Below are 21,184 nucleotides of genomic sequence, written 5' to 3'. Positions count from 1 at the left end.
ATAGATAGATAGATAGATAGATAGATAGATAGATAGATAGATAGATAGATAGATAGATAGATAGATAGATAGATAGATAGATAGATAGGCAGACAGATAGATAGATAGGTAGATATATAGATAGATATATAGATAGACAAATTCTTAAAAGATTTCTTTGGAATAATAAATTGTTTGTCCATCTCTGCGTTCTACAGCATGATGCATTTATTTAAATGTTTGAAAAACACTAGATACGTCACTACAATTTAATTTAATATTTCATTTCTTATTTACTGCTTTTATATATTTTCTAAACATTTTCATTTCATTTTCACATCATTTGGCAATTGGCCAAAATCATTTTTTTTTTCTTTTTCATTTTGATTTTTAGAAATAATAATATTTTCTAGTGTTGGTACTTATTAGACATGTTTTAGCACAAAGGTGAAATAATAGAAAAAAAAACAGCAAAATAAACACTAGAATGGCGATTGTTTTGAAAATTTATTCTAAAGATTTACTCTCATGAGATTTTAATTATGTGTGCATAACATTTCAAAGCAAAATGAATTGATTTTATAACAAAATTTATGAATTAATTTAATAAAGAAATATTTTATACATGTTATTTATTTTATCTTGTTTTATTTTATTAATTTACAGACAGCCCTATAGGGCCTACCAAACTGGCACATCAATTTTGGTTTTCATATCCGCCACCTGGCGCTGGCGGCGGTTCGTCAAGTAAGTTTTCAACAAATTTACCATTTCAATAAATTGTTTTTTTATTTTAGTTGTGGAATTTATACTAAATAGTTGTTTTAAACAGAGAGAAAAAAACAGAAACATTTATAATAAACAAAATATTTGTTTTTGATTTTCTTTTTTAATTGTTGTTTTATTTAAATAAAAAATAATGGAAAAAATAACTTTCTAAATAAATTTCGAAATGTGTGTGCGTGTGTGTGCGTATTGTTATTATTTTAATTATTATAAAATAAATCATTTAATAAAAATTTAATTTTTCTATTGTTAGTCTAAATATTGATGTTTGTTTTGGCATTTAGTTTGTAACGAAAACTAAGAGAAAAATAAATAAATGAATAAAATAAAATAATAAAAAGAAATGAAAATAAATAAAAATAAATTGATTGTTGATAACTTTCTCTTAACGTTTATTTTGTAGGTATTTTAATGTCATTTTTCCTCACTATTTAAATATTTGTTTTTTTTTTCTAGAGTTTGATATAAGTTTCTATTCGAAATAATTCAATTTATTTTTATTTAGTTTTTTCTATGTTATATCATGTAGCAAATTTCCCACATTTTGTATGATTTAAATTCATATTTAATAGTTTGTGTTAATTATTTAATAATATTTAATTAGTATTGTTGTTTGTTATACCCTCGTCTAGAAGGTTTTGAGAAATGGTTTCTATATTTGTAAATTGAACTGCTTTAAGTGAACACCTGCCTTGTTGGCCTTAATTTATGATTGTCTTTTTAAACCACTAGGTGAGCTTCTCACCTCCACCCCATTCTGCTTCTTACATGCAAGTTGCAATGCCCCGGGCATGTTATCCTTAACGACTGATCCCATCTTGGTGTATTGCAATCCGGGGATAGATAGGTGATATCATTTCCTCTAGTAGGACGGGACTATAAATTGGTGTTTACAGTTTACTGCCTGGATTAGTCTTTGAATAAATTGAAAAGAGGTCTAACCAGGGAACCACATAATCTGGTATTACAGGTGGCCAGTTGCCCGCAGGACTATGTCCTCAGTTGGTTGAGGTTCCTTAAGGATCCACGTAGTGGCTGTGTATAAAACTCAAATTCGCGAGAAGAGTGAGTTGCGGTTAAAAGACTGATGTAAGTTAAAATCAATATTTCGATATTTCAATATTTTACTGAGATCAATTCTCAGTAAAATATTGAAATATTAATTTCTCTAGGACGAGAAATTAATAGTTCGAAGAACACAGATTTAAATTGTCAGTTTTATTTCAATGTGTCATAAGTTTAGAGTAAACTCCAACATGAAAGAAAATCGGCAATTAATTTAAGATTAAGAAATTAGCAACTCCGCCGACGTCTCAACAATTCTTGAACTTTAACCATTACTCCTTCTGTCATTCCGATTACTAAACAGATACTCAGAATCCACCTCACCTATGAGATGCATTATTACATTTTATTAATCCACAGCTTTACCCTGTGGTTTGTACCATTCCTTAAAACTAGTAGCGGTATTAGCAACTTATTCAGACAATTCGTGTTCACAGTTTATTAATCTTTTAAGCAGGAAGACCCTTCCCGCGAATTTGGGTGTCAACTGCAGCCACTACATAAATCCCGAAGAAACCTTAATCAACTGTCCAGCCAGGTGCTTTGGCTCGACCCCATGTCCAATCATTTAAAGGAAAAACCGAAGATATATTTGATATAAGCAGTTTATAGTCCCGGTAGACTAGAGCTACTGGTAGCACCTCTTTAACCGGATTTGCAATGCACCAAAATTAGGGTGCTACATCAAGCAAACATGACGGGTGGCGTCAGATCAAGAGCATTACCATACGTTTTAAATTGTCTAAGGATGAACTGGGAGACTATAATACTTTTTGAGTTGTCTTTAAATCCATGGGAATTATGACATCTCAGTTTTATTTTCTACCTTACGGTTAGAATAGGTTGTAAAGCAGTATCCTTTTAATATCTCATCAGACCGCTTTCAAGCCTGTAGTGTGTTCCTTTACATGGGCACTGTTTTAGATGAGAAAATCACCTTTTAAGCAAAATTATCATATGATGATTTAAAAATATATCTAAAATATTAATCCTTAAAGAGTTCCAAACAATGTTTACAATGAATGTTACATACACTTCGGAATAGTCAGACTATCTTCCAGTGAAGAGACTTGTTCTTCTCGTTTGTTCACAAACTCCAAGAGTATAGATTCTGGTAACCATAGAACTCTAGTTTGATATATTGTCTTCATATACCCAGTATTTAAGACCACTTATTTTGGATATTTGATTATACTCTTACACAGCTCATTTTACCTCTCCTTCTAATGACATATTAATCACTTTGTAACTTCTACATGTTGTTTTACGAAAGATGACCAGAATAAAACAAGTATGAATTTATAGTCGGACATTGCCGACCATATGATACCCTACACCAGTCAGTATGTTAAAATTTTGAATTTTTTTTAAATAAAGCATTTAATTTGTTTTATTGTGGAATATTTTTACTTATTGTTGACAAAAAAGAGAGATTTTGTACAAGAGGGATCATAGGTGAGAAGGGGTATATATGGGCCTATCCTTATAAATTTTGGTAGATGAATTTACGTCTACTACAAAGTCAATTATGTAGATTTTAATCGTTTTATAAGCAATTATAAGTTAATTTTGACCATCAAGTCATTTTCTGAAGGGGAGTCTGTATGGGGGCTATGGTCAAATGAGTCCCGATCACAATAAAAATTTGTATCGTCAATTTTTGTTCTATAAAACTAATTTTTGCTGATTTTCGTTGACATTATAAAACATTTAACGTACTTATGAGCCTAAAATTGCGACCTGTAGCATGCGCACAAGCTTTACATGGACACACAGACAGACAGACAGACAGACAGACGGACGGACGGAAGGAAGGACGGACAGACGAACATAGCTAAATCGACTTAGAAAGTGATTCTGAGGCGATTGGTATACTTTAAGGTGGGTCTAGCACCAATATTTTTGGGTGTTACAAACTTCAACACAAACGCATAGTACCCTCTCCACAATAGTAGTGTAGGGTATAACTAAGATAATTAGATTGTTTGAAACTCTTGAAAGGCGTCTGTCAATTACACCTTAAACCGACACTTTAAATATTTTATAATTATATAAATCTTTACGTGTAAAGTCCACATACCAAATTAAGTGTATGAAAAACGACCTTTTAACACTTATTCTCAACAATCCCCAAAGGCCTTTAGATGCATTTTATCCCATTATATCAGACATCCTAAAATTCCTTTACAGGGAGTTTATAGTAGACTATTGTAATTTAGTCTCAGGGGTTTAGTAAACACAATGGAAGGATGTTCGATATATGTGAAGAAATGTGCTACCTAAAGAATGTTAAATTTAATTAACCATATGTGGCGATAGTATACATTATCAATTTATAGTTGAAACATTCGAAGAATATTCTCAAAACTTCGGATGTTTGTGAATATTCGACTCGTAAGTCTGTGTTTAGAATAATGTTACGAATATACACGCAGAATTACGATCACATGCGTATAAAATTGGACAAGTGGATTCAGACGAATGTGGAGCATGTGCAGTGAACTTTTAAACTTATTAGCTCTTTCTTAGCCATCCCTTTTAAGAGATTTCTGAATACTTTTTCTTCCCAAACTATCCTTATTTATATTCTGATAAAATGTCTTTATACCCTACACCACTATAGTGGGGAGGGTATTATACTTTTTGTGCTGATGTTTGTAACATACAAAAATATTGGTCCAATAGCCACCTTAAAGTATACCGATCGATTCAGAATCGTTTTCTGAGTCGATTAAGACATGTCCGTCCGTCTGTCCGGCTGGCTGGCTGTCTGTCCATGTAAACCTTGTGCGCAAAGTACAGGCCGCAATTTTCAAGATAATTTGATGAAATTTGGACCAAGCATGTTTTTTTGGCACAGGGACGAAGCCTATTGAAAATGGTTGAAATCGGTCCATTATTTCACCTAGCTCCCATACAACCGTACCTCCCGATTTGAACTTTTTATGCCATAATTACGTCAAATATTCTATTATCTCTCTAAAAATTGGCATAAATAAGTTTTATATAAGTATAAATGACACGGCAGATTTTCGTAAGGATCGGCCCTTATTTGACCCTAGCCCCCATACAAACCCCCCTTCAAAAAATGTCTTAAACGTCTAAAATTGACTTGTAACCATTTGTATCGCAATGAAACTCAACAAAACTAACTGGTATTTAAAAATATATCCTTTTCCCAAATTTATCGAGGATCGGCCCAATTTGACCTATATAAAGCCTCATTTAGAATTTTTTTTTTTATCAATAAATTGCTTAAATATTTTGGAAAAATATTCAACATAAAAGTTTCTTTATAAAAAGTAAAAATTTTAAAAATATACTCATGGTGTAGGGTATTATATGGTCGGCCATGCCTGACTATACTTTCCTACTTGTTATACCCTTCACCTTCGTGAGAAGGGTATATATAAGTTTGTCATTCCGTTTGTAATTTCTATAATATAATTTTCCGACCCTATAAAGTAAATATATTCTGGATCCTTATAGGTAGCGGAGATGATTAAGCCATGTCCGTCTGTCCGTCTGTCTGTCTGTCTGTCTGTCTGTCTGTCTGTCTGTATGTTTGTTGAAATCAGTTTTTAGAAGACCCCAGATATCTGCGAGATCCGAATCTTCCATAATTCTATCAGACATACGACCGGCAAGAACGCTATTTAAAATCAGCAAAATCGGTCCATAAATAACGGAGATATGAGCAAAAAACCGAGACAACCTCTGAAAATTTCATATAAAATTTAGATTTTTATTCATGCTCAGTCAGAAACTGCAAAAAACAAAAACAAAATTACATAACAATACGTAAATATTGTTATTTGTAATTTGTTTATATAAAATCAAAGCAGAGCAAGAGCAGCAGAGCAAGAGTAGCAGAGCGAGAGCAGCACTAATGTTTTGTTATTGGCTAGAAATATGAAATTAAGTATGTAGAGCCTGGATTAAGTGAGAACCTATAAAAGGGGACTTTCTGGTACTTTTTCGTTCTTCAAAAGGTATTTTTTGAAATTTCTCTATATATTGAACCTAGAAACATGAGATTAAGTATGTATGGCCCGGATTAAGTGAGGACCCAAACAAGGGAGTTTTTGGTACTTTTTCGTTTTTCAAAAGGTACTTTTTGCCATTTCTACAATATTGAACCTAGAAACATGTAATTAAGTATGTATGGCCCGGATTAAGTGAGGACCCATAAAAGGGGACTTTTTCGTTGTTCAAAAGGTACTTTTGCAATTTCTACATTATTGAACCTAGAAACATTTAATTAAGTATGTATGGCCCGGATTAAGTGAGCACCCATAAAAGGGGACTTTTTGGTACTTCTTCGTTCTTCAAAAGGTACTTTTTGCAATTTCTACAATATTGAACCTAGAAACATGTAATTAAGTATGTATGGCCCGGATAAAGTGAGACCCATACAAGGGACTTTTTGGTACTTTTTCGTTTTCAAAAAGGTACTTTTTGCAATTTCTACAATATTGAACCTAGAAACATGTAATTAAGTATGTATGGCCCGGATTAAGTGAGGACCCATAAAAGGGGACTTTTTGGTATTTTTTCGTTGTTCAAAGGTACTTTTTGCAATTTCTACAATATTGAACCTAGAACATGTAATTAAGTATGTATGGCCCGGATTAAGTGAGGACCCATAAAAGGGGACTTTTTGGTACTTTTTCGTTCTTCAAAAGGTACTTTTTACAATTTCTACAATATTGAACCTAGAAAACATGTAATTAAGTATGTATGGCCCGGATTAAGTGAGGACCCATACAAGGGGACTTTTTGGTACTTTTTCGTTTTTCAAAAGGTACTTTTTGCAATTTCTACGATATTAAACCTAGAAACATGTAATTATGTATGTATGGCCCGGATTAAGTAAGGACCCCATAAAAGGGGACTTTTGGTACTTTTTTCGTTTTTCAAAAGGTACTTTTTGCAATTTCTACGATATTAAACCTAGAAACATGTAATTAAGTATGTATGGCCAGGATTAAGTGAGGACCCATGAAAGGGTACTTTTTGGTACTTTTTCATTCTTCAAAAGGTACTTTTTGAAATTTATATAATATTGAACCTAGAAACATGTTATTAAGTTCGTATATCCCGGATTAAGTGAGAACCAGTAAAAGGGGACTTCTTGATACTTTTTCGTTCTTCAAAAGGTACTTTTTACAATTTCTACAATATTGAACCTAGGAACATGTAATTAAGTTTGTATGGCCCGGATTAACTGAGGACCCATAGATGGGGACTTTTTGGTACTTTTTCGTTCTTCAAAAGGTACAAAAGGCTTTAAACACATCATGGTGAAGGGTATATAAGATTCGGCACAGCCGAATATAGAACTCTTACTTGTTTTATTATCAAAATATTTTTACAAATTATCACAAATTGTTTTTGTATTTCAATACAAATTTCAAATATAAATAATTAATAAATTTAAGTTATTGAAAAGATATAAAAACTTATACAATGACGTCACACGTTGTTGACACTGTGAAACATTCAGAAAATCTGTAAAACACAGAGAATATATTGTCCTGTATTACCCCAAGATCTTTACTTTAAGTTAAAAATCGAGAGGAAGGGCACAGCAGCTCTGATAGTGGTCTAGATGTATTTCTTTGGATTTGATGTAGTATAAATCCTCCTATTCTATCAACCATAACGAAAACAGAACAAAAAGCCTCGTAAGTCTGTGCTTAGAATAATGTTACGAATGTACACGCAGAATTACGATCACATGCGTATAAAATTGGTCAAGTGGATTCAGACGAATGTGGAGCATGTGCAGTGAATTTTTAAACTTTTTAGTTAGCCATTCCTTTTAAAGGATTTCAGGATACTTTCTCTTCCCAGACTATCCTTATTTATATTCTGATAAAATGTCTTTTTATTATCAAAATATTTTTACAAATTATCACAAATAGCTTTTGTATTTCAATAAAAATTTCAAATATTTTTGCAAAAATTAGTAACAACTTAATGTTATTGAACAGACATAAAGTCTTATAGAGTGACGTCACACTCTGTTAACATATTCATGCTGACACACACAGCTGTAAAGCACAGAGAATATATTGTCCTGTATCGCTCCAAGATCTTTATTTTAAGTCTAAAATCGAAGAAAAATGCTATAAGAAAACCTTTTGAAACATAGTTCAGTCTAGCAATATATAGTGTTAATGTTAAAGGATCTTAGATGGCATGAGATCTTGGGATGTATGTATATACATATTTACAACCTAAAAGGTATTGCTGCAATCCCTCCTATAATTGGGCTTCAGTTAGTCCAGTTGTGAATATACTTTTTAATTGGTTTTACATAAGTTACTGCCTTTTAACTTAAAGAGTATTTATTTACGTTCTTATTCAAAATATTTAATAAAAAAATTGGTCGCACTTAATCTATTAATCCATCAAACATTTTTTCTTTTAACTTACTGTCTATTAATCTCCTAAAAGAGACTATAAAAGTTGACACACTAAAGAAATCTTTGACGAGGGTATAATTAAAACAACAACAACAAAAAGTATAATTTTTCATTGTAGATTTATTTATTTTGAAATCATTTGCATACAAATTAAAATTCAATCCTTACCCGATATAAATGAAAATGTTTTGTAGTATTTTTAACTTAATTTAAAAAAAAAAATTTCTTTTAAAAAAAGTAATTGTATTGAAAGAAAAAAAAACTGTTGTTAATTTGTGAATGCTTTTCTTGAATTCAATTTGACAATTTTTTTAAATTTAACAAAAAATATAGTTATTTAAATAATTTCAAATAAAAAAAAATATTGTTAAAATTTAAAACAAATATTGTTTGATAAAAATAATAATATTAATAATAATTAATTTTAAATATATTTTTCCCCTCATTTTTTCTTTGTATTTCACACAAGTACTCTCAAAACGTAAATGCTAACAAAAACCATGAAAATAATAATAAATTGACAAAAAAAAAAGAAAATTGAACTGAAAAAAAGGATTTTTTTATAAAGTCTTTTAATTAGAGTGAAAAAAAAAAAACAAATTCATAGAACATTAAAAAAAAAATAAAAAAAAAACAAAAATACCATGAAATGAATAAAAATAAATGATAAAATAAATGTAACACATTGTAATTGTTGTACTGCCATCATTTATTTACAACTTAATACTACTTACTACAACTAATAATAATAAAGAAAACTTAGTATTAAATAAAAAGTTACTACTACTACTACTATTTACAACTGTGTATGTTTCATTTATTTATAAAATTGTGTGTGTATGTGTGAGTGTCCGTAGAATCATTACTAACGTTTTAAATATATAAAACTTAAAAGTAAACATTTGATAAATAATAAAAATCCGTAACAAACCGATAAAAAAAATCTAAACATTTAGAGGTAAGGCTTGAACAATAAAATGTAGCAAATAAACAATTTTACTAACAAAATTTGAACGTCTGTTTTATTTTTTTTAATTTCAATTTCCGTTTCATTTAATAACGTTTTATTATTTATTTTTTTTTTTTTTTGTTGTATAACAAAAATATAGAAGAAATTTTGAGTTTCTTCAAATTTTGAATAGAAACTTTTTTTCTTGGTAGTTGTAATATTTTTATTCTGATGTAAAATATTGTTTATAAATATAGTAGTTGTACAGTTAAGTATGTTTTTAGTTTTAGTTAAATAATCTTAAAAATAATTTATATATATTTAACTGTATATTTATCAAGTGTATGCATGGTTTTCTTTAAGCATGATTTTTATCAGTAACATTACAGTCTTAAACAATTTTTACCAACAAATATTTTTATTTTTTAAAAACAACCTAAAATAACCTATTTGTGAAATTTGTCTAAGAATAATAAATGAAATTTAGCATACGTTGCGTATGATTGATAAAATAACATTCATACGACACCACAATTTTTCAATTAATACAATTAATTGTTTTTTCTCCATTACCTTAACTTATTCTGACTCCATAGAGATAGTAAAGTCCATTTAGCGATGGCTTTTAATTCTTATGTATAAGGAAAGTGATTTTTTAGAATCCTTGGAAATCTATGCAATTAGCATAATCGGTTTATATAAAATTCTAAGAAAACCCATGATTACTGGTTACAATTTTCAAGATATTTTAAAGGTATATGGACCTAAAAACGGTTTGACAAGGTTTCATTACTTTACCTAGCTCCTTATAACTGAATTATTCAAGGATGAATTAGAAGCATATCTGATTTTCGGTTCCAAAATGAAACCTATTAAAATGTTTAAAATCGGTACATTATTTCAATCCCAATACAACCGATGCTAATAATTTTTTGACTTTATATGTTCACAATTTTGGTTCTTTGTGATAAGAGCAACAATATGTTCTCAAAGAGTAAATCGAAATTCCGAACGGTTTGCAAGATATGAGTCTGTGAGCATTTCACTTTTTTCAAAAATGACAACAAGGCTCCAAATTTTTGGTGGCCTATAACTAAACAAGTGCATGACTGTAGGCAAAACTGGAAGACATGGGTCTTCTTATTATTGGTCTTTTATGTCTGGTGTCCGTATATGGTTATTTTTTCGTGTTTCATCTATATAAAAATCGACAAAAAATGTTGTATAAAAGCGATTTCACTTAATATCAGTTTTTATTTGGTACATTACAATTACAATTTGAACTTATTAACTCAAATATACTAGCATCTATATAAAAATCGGCAAAAGAGTTTTATAAATGCGATTTTACTTAATATCACTTTTCATTTGGTCCTGGCTATAATAAAAAATCCCTTTAGAAGATTACTTTATCATTCTTAATTATATACTATAAGCTACTATCACCGCGATGCTAATGAAATTCGACACAACTAATTTGCAACTCAGTTTTTCGATTTCTTTAATTTGTATGCATACTACATTACGTATGATTGATAAAATAATACTCATACGACACCAAAACAACCTAATGAATACAAATTAGTTTTACTCCCATTTTTAAAAAACCTTTAACGTGTGATGTACTTTGAATTCTTAAAGAAAGTTAATTTTATTTTGTGTTGTCCTTCAGTCCTGATGTATAAGGAAAGTCATTTTCTAGAGTGATCAGAAATCTACTGGTCCAAATCTTGAAATTTTCTATCAGACATGTTTTCATGGTTTCTCATATCCATTTACAAGTACTTTGTTCAAGTACTTGGTCTATATAACATTCCTGCCCCGAAATACGAATTCATCAAAAAGGAGATAGAAAACAGAGACAATACCAAACATAATCCAATAAGAAGAGGGAAATTCAATGATGTCACTTGTTAACGTACATTTAATCTAATACACTACTCATTTATGCGACACATACATTCAGAAAAACATCCGCAATAAAATTCAGTATAACTAGATCGCAATAAAATTTTTCTGTTTCTATAATTTGTATGTATACTACATTGCGTATTATTAATAAAATAACACTCATACGACACCAAAACATTCAAATAAATACAAATTTATGTTTTTCTCCTATATTTGTTTAATTTCCATCTTGTGATTATATTTTAAATTCTTAAAGATATTATATAGCCGATTTAGTGATGTCCTTCAGTCCATATGTATAGGAGGCGCGGTAATTGACGGCTCCAAATCTTGAGTCAAGTCCGATAGAATATGTTTTAGAGAACTTTGTTATTAGCAAAATCGGTTCATAAAAACCAATGATTTTTTTAAAATAAAGATCTTCGAGATGATCTACAAAAGTATCAGAGATCCTTCAATAGTATTTAGACACATAACCCGTAGACTGTGGGATGTCAGATATGGACAGAGAAAGTCATAAGCTTTCCCTGACAAAGAAGGAAATACTAATGGTGTCACTTAAGGGAATGTTAATGGTATTACTCAATATTTAACACATCACACTTCTTGTTTATTTCACACATTCATATGTGTATATTAGGGACCAAATGCAATCCATTCTCAACACTTAGCCCCATAGTATTAGTAAGAGAAAGTTGAAAGCTCCCACTTGAGGGCTAACGTCAAATCATTCAAAGGTCAAGCGATGAATTTTTATATAAAAGTTAGTTTTGTTGAATTTTGTTAAAAAATAATGGTTATAAGTAAAATTTGGATCTTTAAGACGTCGAGAAGTTAAGGTAACATCATTGTTTGTGATGATAAAAAACATAGAGTTTTTAAAATATAGAAGTTGACGTAGTTATAAGAAAAGCGCCAAATCGAAAGGTTTGCTTGCACGGGGGTTATTTTGGTAAAGTATATTCAATAAAGATGGCGAGAAACAATTATAGTAAAAATTTCATTAAAATATATTGAATATTGTGGCTTCTAATAGACAGACGGATGGACATGAAAGATGTCGAGAAACTCGTATAGTAAAAACTTGATTAAAATATATTATACTTATAACACCGTCCAAAAAATAGAGAAAAAAATCGTTACGTCTAATACTATAAATTTAAGGGAAAAAATCTACGTTTTTTGTTTTTCATTTCGTGATCCTGTGTCCTTACAAAAGGTCTTCAAAATTTTAAAAAGTACATTATTCAAAAAATATTTTAAAATACTTTTACTAATCAAACAATGTCAAATTTGGAGTCAAGCCAATAAGAAGAGTTGGGAAATATTTTGTAATATTTTTATTTTATAAAATTAGAATAAAAATCTGTCAAAAATTTCCTTTAAATTTCTTATCCTTAAAAATCTATAAAAATTTTAAATTTTATTTTTTCAAAAAAAATGTTTAAAGATTTTTTTATACATCTTTTGATCCTGACAGAATAAACTAAAAATAATACAAAACATAACTCTTTTCGTTAGCTTGACATCAAAATTGGCATGGTTTGATCAGTAAAAGTATTTTAAAATATTTTTTGAAAAATGTACTTTTTAAAACTTTGAATTTCTTTTGAAAGTATACAGGATCACTAAATGAAAAACTAACAAAGCAGATTTATAGTTTCAGACATATATCATCCGGTTCGTGTCTAATTTTGAATGTCGGACGGTGTAATAGGCAGACGGATGGACATGAAAGAGATTCTGAATTGATCGCGCAGACGGACGGATATGAAAGTGTTTCTGAGTTGATCGCCCTAGTTAGATAACACTATAGTGTAGTTCACATTAGATTCAACACAATCTAACTAACTAATCTTATTAGTTTTCTATATAGAATCTTCTTTATAATCCGGACATTTCAATTACTTGTCACATTAAATTTTAAATTCCCAATTGCTATGAAATTATGAAAATTATGAAATCGTTTTGAAAATTTTTTTCTACATTTTTTATGACATACAATAAAGTTGACAAACGTATTATTAGTTACAATTAGCAAATAAAAAACAAATTATTTTCAATTCTTATAAATTATGCAACAAATGGCAATAATGTGTTTCACGAATGTTATTTACAAGTTCTGTTTTGTTATGTTCTGTTGTGTTCAGCACATGTTAAACACATTCAAGTAGGAAACTAATAATGTCATAAATATAAATACATATTAACATACTTACAGACATACACATTTTTTTCCAACAACAAATGTGAATAAACAAGTAAGAGTTCTATATTCGGCTGTGCCGAATCTTATATACCCTTCACCATGATGTGTTTAAAGCCTTTTGTACCTTTTGAAGAACGAAAAAGTACCAAAAAGTCCCCATCTATGGGTCCTCAGTTAATCCGGGCCATACAAACTTAATTACATGTTCCTAGGTTCAATATTGTAGAAATTGTAAAAAGTACCTTTTGAAGAACGAAAAAGTACCAAGAAGTCCCCTTTTACTTTTTCTCACTTAATCCGGGATATACGAACTTAATAACATGTTTCTAGGTTCAATATTATAGAAATTTCAAAAAGTACCTTTTGAAGAATGAAAAAGTACCAAAAAGTACCCTTTCATGGGTCCTCACTTAATCCTGGCCATACATACTTAATTACATGTTTCTAGGTTTAATATCGTAGAAATTGCAAAAAGTACCTTTTGAAAAACGAAAAAGTACCAAAAAGTCCCCTTTTATGGGTCCTTACTTAATCCGGGCTATACATACATAATTACATGTTTCTAGGTTTAATATCGTAGAAATTGCAAAAAGTACCTTTTGAAAAACGAAAAAGTACCAAAAAGTCCCCTTGTATGGGTCCTCACTTAATCCGGGCCATACATACTTAATTACATGTTTCTAGGTTCAATAATGTAGAAATTGCAAAAAGTACCTTTTGAACAACGAAAAAGTCCCCTTTTATGGGTCCTCACTTAATCCGGGCCATACATACTTAATTTCATATTTCTAGGTTCAATATTGTAGAAATTGCAAAAAGTACCTTTTGAAAAACGAAAAAGTACCAAAAACTCCCCTTTTATAGGTTCTCACTTAATCCAGGCTCTACATACTTAATTTCATATTTCTAGCCAATAACAAAACATTAGTGCTGCTCTCGCTCTGCTACTCTTGCTCTGCTGCTCTTGCTCTGCTTTGCTTTTATAAACAAATTACAATAACAATATTTACCGTATTGTTATGTATTTTGTTTTTGTTTTTTGCAGTTTCTGTCTGAGCATGAATAAAAAATCTAAATTTTATATGAAATTTTCAGAGGTTGTCTCGGTTTTTTGCTCATATCTCCGTTATTTATGGACCGATTTTGCTGATTTTAAATAGCGTTCTTGCCGGTCGTATGTCTGATAGAATTATGGAAGATTCGGATCTCGCAGATATCTGGGGTCTTCTAAAAACTGATTTCAACAAACATACAGACAGACAGACAGACAGACAGACACACAGACAGACAGACGGACATGGCTTAATCATCTCCGCTTCCTATAAGGATCCAGAATATATATACTTTATTGGGTCGGAAAATTATATTATAGAAATTACAAACGGAATGACAAACTTATATATACCCTTCTCACGAAGGTGAAGGGTATAAAAAGAAAACACAAAACTGTTTATTAGTGGTAGTTAAAGAACATAAAGAAGTGAAGGGTAACAGACGTTATACTGGGTCAGAAAATATGTTTACAGCGTCAAAGTTCTACTGAAATTAATAACACAGTGTCTAATTGTTCTAGTTTTAGACAAATGTTAATAAAATCTAGTTCGTTAATACTATTGTATGCATCTAATGTGCGTTTAATACTAGTTTATATAACTGTTTTTAAGCAATTTATAAAAATAAAATTCTGTCTGAACTTCCTAGTAAATAACCACAAATAAAAAGAAAAAAAAACTGCCAAAAATATTCTCTTACGTCAACTGTTTAGGCATTTTTGCCCCTTCTACCGGAACTCCTTTAAAAAAAAGGTGTTAAACACGCTTTTATATTTTTACAGTTTTCTTTATTTTTATTTTTGTTTTTCTACTTTTACCATAAACAATTTCATGCTTGATATGCTAACCAATATCAGAGGAAAAAACCACCAAATAAATAAAATAAAAAGAAAAAACAAAAACAAAAACGAAAAAAAAAACAAATTTCCTACTTGCTTCTGTTACACAAACGTCCATCAGTATGACTACTGGTATGTTCGAGAGTAAAAATATACGGTTTCATTAGCCATACGCTAGCACGAGTTTCGTTTTCATTAGACAGATAGACATGTAAGCACAAGTAGTATTAACCAAGCCATGAACGAGAAATATACCTCGATATAAGCCTTGTTGTGTCTGAAAATTGTTAAGGGAGGTTTGGTTGGGTTAACTGGTCAATAGGCCAATAATGTTTTAACATGAAATATCATACCACCACCATTTTTTTCTATCGTTTGATTTTTAAGGAAACAAATATAAAACTTTAGCTACATGTGTGTTTAACAGAACTGTTAGACAGTGGACGACAAAATGTAAAAACTTTTGCAGCCAAATTTCGAAGAACATAATTAACTGCTTGATTGATCCTTTGTCTGAAAGGATTCCAGTTTATAAGTCGACACCTTTCTGCAATCATTGTATATTCTTTCTATTTTTGTTTGTCACTGTAGACACTTTAACGCTGACTGTCAGTTCGACACTGAAACAACTTAAATGAACGGATTGGTTAACATCAAATAGGTTTTACAATATACATATTTTCGATTATTTGTAGAACAAGAAAAAAACAATGAAAACAAAAAGAAACTATGTAAAAATACATAATAATTTTTTAGTTGGCAACAACGAATTTTTAATGCCCTTTAGATTTATTTTTACGTATTATTATTTAAAGCTTCTATTTACAAATTAAAAGCTTATTTTACGTAAAAGCTTTTTCAAGGAAAATACTCTATCGTTCTTTTTTGAAATTTTTGGATTATAAACATTTTTAGCTTAAAAGCTTTTTACTAAGGAAACACTTTTTTATCACAAATTACGAAAATTTTACGAAAAAGCTTTTAGTGAAAGTAAGCAAAAAGCTTTTAAGTTTTGTATTTTCATAAAAAAAGTTTTTCTGAACATAAAAAGAATTATCGTTTTTAAAATCTGTGTAGAAAAAGCTTTTTTAGGTGAAAAGCTTTTCTACTAAGAAAAAAGCTTTTTATCATATACAATTTATTTAGTTAAGAAAGATTATATTATTAAATTTTATGGAAGAGCTTTTAGTTGAAACGTGTTTTTCCCCAAAAAAGCATTTGTTATTTTCTTCATAAAGAAGCTTTTTTTGTTCATGAAAACTTGTTTCTTTTGATGCATCAGAGAGACTTTTCTTAAAAAAAAAACAATTTATTTTCAACCTAAAAACTGTATTTTATTTGAAAAGTTTCTTAAAAGTGTTTTTTTACAAAAGTTTTCTGGAATTTTTTTTTAATTTTTTTTTTTCTACAAAAAACAATTATAACTACTTTTGTGAAAAAGCTTAAGAGAAAATAAGATTTTCAAAAAGCTTTTTACACTGAAAATAATTTTTATAATTTAAAAGGTTTTTTTGGATTTTTTTCTACAAAAAACATTTTTCTATAACTCTCATTAAAAGTGCAATGTGAAGAAGCTTCCTTTTCGAGCTTTTTGTAAGAATTTTCTTTAGAAAAGCATTATTGTGAAAATAAGGAAATAAGAGAAAATTTTTGAGACAAACAATCTTGTTGGAAAAGTTTTTTTTTGTGTTTTCAACGCAGTTATGTTTTCACTGACGAAAGTAATGTTTTCTCTGACGAAAGATGAGCTTTTGAAAAGAGCTTTTTTAAGAAAAATTTTTAATATAAAGCTTTTTGTTATCTTGAAGAGTATGGTTTTTATTTTTATTTGTTTTCAAAACTTTTAATAAAAACACTGAAAAGCTTAATGAGCTTTTTTCTTATAATGCTGTTTAAGACTTTTTTGACAAAAAAAATAAACTTTTTGTTAAAATCTTATTTGAAAATATTATTTTACTGAAAGATTTTTTCGCTGAAGAGCATTTTTCTGATATATTTTTTTAGACCAGTAAAAACTTTAAAATTATTGAAAAAGCTTTTTTTTTCTAAAATAATTTTTTTTTTCACAAAAAAGCTTCTGCCTAAAGAAATCTTAAGGCTTTTCCAAGAATTTTATGTTTACAGAAACCGAAAATAGCTTTTTAAAGAAACAAATTTTTTAACTAAAATAATATTTTCAAGAAAGCTTTTCTCAAAAGTCTTTTTTAAAAATACATAAAAATAAACAGTTAATGAAAAAATCACAATTTGAAAGTAAAATTAAAAAAGTTTAAAAAATTTTTTCAAAAATACTCTCTACGCAAATATTTTTTAAATTAAAATGTTCTTCTTCTCAAACTCATTGCTGTAAATGATCTGAAAAACTTAAATTACCTTAAACACTCTATAGCCTACCCTTGGTCTATATGCAAGAGTAGTTATAAAAATAACATGTCTGTAGAAAAAAGAACCAATGTAATCAAACAACATTGTTATATTGTATTGTTTGTTAAAACATGATTTACAACCAAATGAATGTTGTTTTAGTTTTACTTAGAATATTATTAAGAAAAGACGTTGTTGTCTTAAAAATGAGTTTTGTTTATAAAATGTGAAAAAAATTTTATGTTAAAAAAAAACAAACAATTTTTAACCAAAAAAAAGTAGTAACTAACAAATTGCTTCCTTTGTTAAAATTAACTAGAAAAAAAAAAAAAAAAACAAAAAGAAAAACCGCAAAAATGACACCACCACCTAAACTAACGCATTATTTAATGAATGTTCGCACTAATTTACAAAAATCAAGAAAACAACAACAAACAAATTGTAAGTGAAAATTTCAAATAAATCTTTATAAAAAAAATTTTTAAATTTTTACTGACTTTTAGTTTATATACCACATGCTCTACAACACGCAATCAAAACTGTCAAAAAAATAAACCTATATAAACATGTGTGTTCGACTCACCTGCTCATGGCCGGTTAAGGAATACCAAAAATGCGTGGCCGTATGTTAGTCTATTTATTTATTTATTGATTATTTGTTGTAGTTGCCAAAATTTACAAATTTTTATTTAACTTCTCTGTGTAAAAGGGTTATGTGAAAATAATTATTAAATTACATTACAAATTCAATTACAAATGCAATATTATCGGCCCCAAACTATTATTTTGTGTACCACAAGGATGTGGTTTACTCACGGTGCACTGGATTTTCAGATATCAACAATTCATTTAGGGTAATGATACATCGAATCGAATTTATGTGATTTTGGTGGCTATCAAGTAGAAACGTCTGTATAATCTTAATTTGATGGATTCGTATTCCAGCAGTTAGTTAGTTAGTAATCAAAGTGCTACTTTATAGGCCGTTGGAACCGTGTATGAAAATTCGTATCTACCTTTGAGTAAGGTACACAAATTTGCGGTTGTTAGTACTCCAACAGCTCAAAGAGTGGTTGTGATAGTACCAACATGGAATAAGGCCGTCGGGGCATGGTTTTTAAGTAAAACTCTTCAACTTTTTTATACCCTTCCAACGAAGATATAGGGTACCACAATGGGGTCCAACCAGTGTAGTCTAGTACACCAAATAATCTAGTACTATGGATGTCCAGCTGCTCGAAGCACTTTGTCCTGGCTGGTCAGTTAGTTGATCATCCTTTGGGATTCATGTGATACGTACCACATGGTAAGACTCTGGATTTAAAATATGTTGGAATTCATATCAACGCATGTCCGTTGATGTGCGATGTAGCATCGAATACCCTTCTCACGAAGACGAAATAGGGTCAAACCAGAGAACCAGACAATCTGGTACTACGAGTGGCCAGTTGCTGACAAAACTTATTCCTGGCTGGTCAGTTCATTGAGGTTCTTTCGGGATTCATGTAGTGACAGTGGAACAAATCACAGGATAATGATGTGGTTTGAAATATTTTGGATATAAGCTGATAATGCAAAAATTGGAGATGTGTTGGTGTGTGATTTACCATAGCATACTTTTATCTCATGGATAAGAAAAACTCTGAATTGTATTTGAGGTGTTGTCGGATGGAGTGACGGTTAAAGTGACGATTTGAGTTGGGTGTTTCATTAAACTGAGTGATATGTTGGCAGATGTTGTAAAAGGTCTTGTCAATTAAAAATGATGTTGAAGAAACAACAGAGATTAAGAAATGCACTTGGTTGAGTCTTTGGATGATGCGAATGATTTAGGGAAATGGGCTTTTGTCGGGGTTTGATTAAGCTTGACTCATTATGCCTGTCATTCCTAAAGGGTGCTACTATGGAAATGGATTACATAACTCGAATACTTTAGCAAAGTGCTTGTACAAGGACATTGAAGGCATATAATCATGTAAAGTACTTTGAAATCTTATTGCAAACAGCAGAGTAAATAGAGTAATAACATGTTGAAAATGTGGTGAAATCACAAAAACTGACCGCAGATTGAATCGGAAGTATATGGTTCTTGCCACCCTCTGGTATGAATGATACAGAAATAAAATGTTAGGGCCATCCTAATGTACATAATAAATATACTATAAACCTTCTTATTTTTGTGTCACACTATCTTTACTCCAAGCAATTTAAGTACTACTTTCAATATTTTACGAAGATGATAAATGGATTGAATATTTTTTTAATTACACAAAAAGTTTACACTATATTTACACAAAAAATTTACATACATAAATCTCTATTTGAATGCCATAAAACTGACATGTTTGAAGTTCTTTCTTAAATCAATATTTTTAAATATTTTATAAACAATGTATATTATACATAAATGAATTATAACTAACAAATACTACTTAAACTGCAAGAGCATGTCAAAAACTATTTGCCTGTGTTTTTGAAAAAAAAAAAACAAATAACTTATGACATGAATTTTCTTCTTTAAATTTAAATAACAAATATTTAGTGCTTTCAAAATATCTAATAAAATATTAAACTAATTTTACAGATAGCAAAACATCGCAAACGGACGAAGAGAAACAGCGCGATCGTCAGCGCTGTGAAAGAGAAGCGAAAAAAGAAGAACAAGACGCGCTAAATTATAAGGTAAGGTAACCTAAGGCTAATGAATATCATCAGGCCTGTCAAAGAATTTCATTCCGATCGAAAGTAGAATTAAAACTTGTATATAAATCGATTAAAATGAAAAAAATAACATTAAACTATTGTCAATATCACGTTGAAAATGTAAATTGGTTTCATTTTGAAAAAGATATTATTTTCCTTTTTTGAAGAAGAAAATTAGGAAATATAATTCCTCTATTATGTTCTATGACAGGCCTGTATATACCTTGCATAATTTTTAAGTTGTGTTAAAGAAATATTAAAATAATTTTCTAAAAAATAAAACAGCAATCCAGATTATATTTAAAAAATAATTGTCAATGATAATCTTCTATTATAGAGAGACAAGGAAAGTCGTGAAGCGCGTTTGTTGGATTTTGAGATAAGACGTCAGCAGGAACGGGAAAAGAAAAAAGAAGAGCATAAACATCAACAACAAGTACAACAGCAGCAGCATCAACAACAACAGCACTCGAGCGAAAAAAGTCCACCTACAACATCGGGTCAAGCTCAACAACAGTTAGCTCAGCAACAGCAGCAACAAGAACAGGAACAACAGCAACAGCCACAAGAACACCAACAACAATTGGTGGCAAGTAGTAGTGCACCAACACCTATTATCCCGACGCCACCAGATCGTAGTCTACCGCCAGCTTTTCGCAGTCGCTCTATAGAGAGAGAAATTATCTACGAACGTAAACGACAACATTCGACAGTCGAGGCGCTTGAACTAAAGGTAAATAAAGAAAAGCTAAACTAGAACAGAACTAGAACAGAACTAGAACAGAACTAGAACAGAACTAGAACAGAACTAGAACAGAACTAGAATAGAACTAGAACAGAACTTGAATAGAACTAGAACAGAACTAGAACAGAACTAGAACAAAACTAGAACAGAA

The 21,184-nt window shown here is 29.9% G+C and overlaps 1 protein-coding gene across 2 annotated transcripts in view; it reads left to right on the top strand.

Moving 5' to 3' along the window:
* LOC111675819 (basic-leucine zipper transcription factor A-like) overlaps nt 1-21,184 on the top strand; it is a 29,679-nt gene that overhangs the window by 7,466 nt on the left and 1,029 nt on the right. Inside the window, exons 2-4 of one of the 2 annotated variants that reach the window (XM_046946746.1) lie at nt 646-726; nt 20,170-20,267; nt 20,626-21,021. In XM_046946746.1, the coding sequence (XP_046802702.1) occupies nt 646-726; nt 20,170-20,267; nt 20,626-21,021 (575 nt within the window). Of the gene's footprint in view, nt 1-645; nt 727-17,874; nt 18,027-20,169; nt 20,268-20,625; nt 21,022-21,184 lie in introns of those variants that run through there. The other variant, XM_046946747.1, reaches the window with a different exon arrangement.

The sequence above is a fragment of the Lucilia cuprina genome, chromosome 3 (genome assembly GCF_022045245.1).
Source record: "Lucilia cuprina isolate Lc7/37 chromosome 3, ASM2204524v1, whole genome shotgun sequence".
NCBI lineage: Eukaryota > Metazoa > Arthropoda > Insecta > Diptera > Calliphoridae > Lucilia > Lucilia cuprina.
Note: the sequence above shows the minus strand (reverse complement) of the source record. Positions and strands in the feature narration are given on the sequence as shown.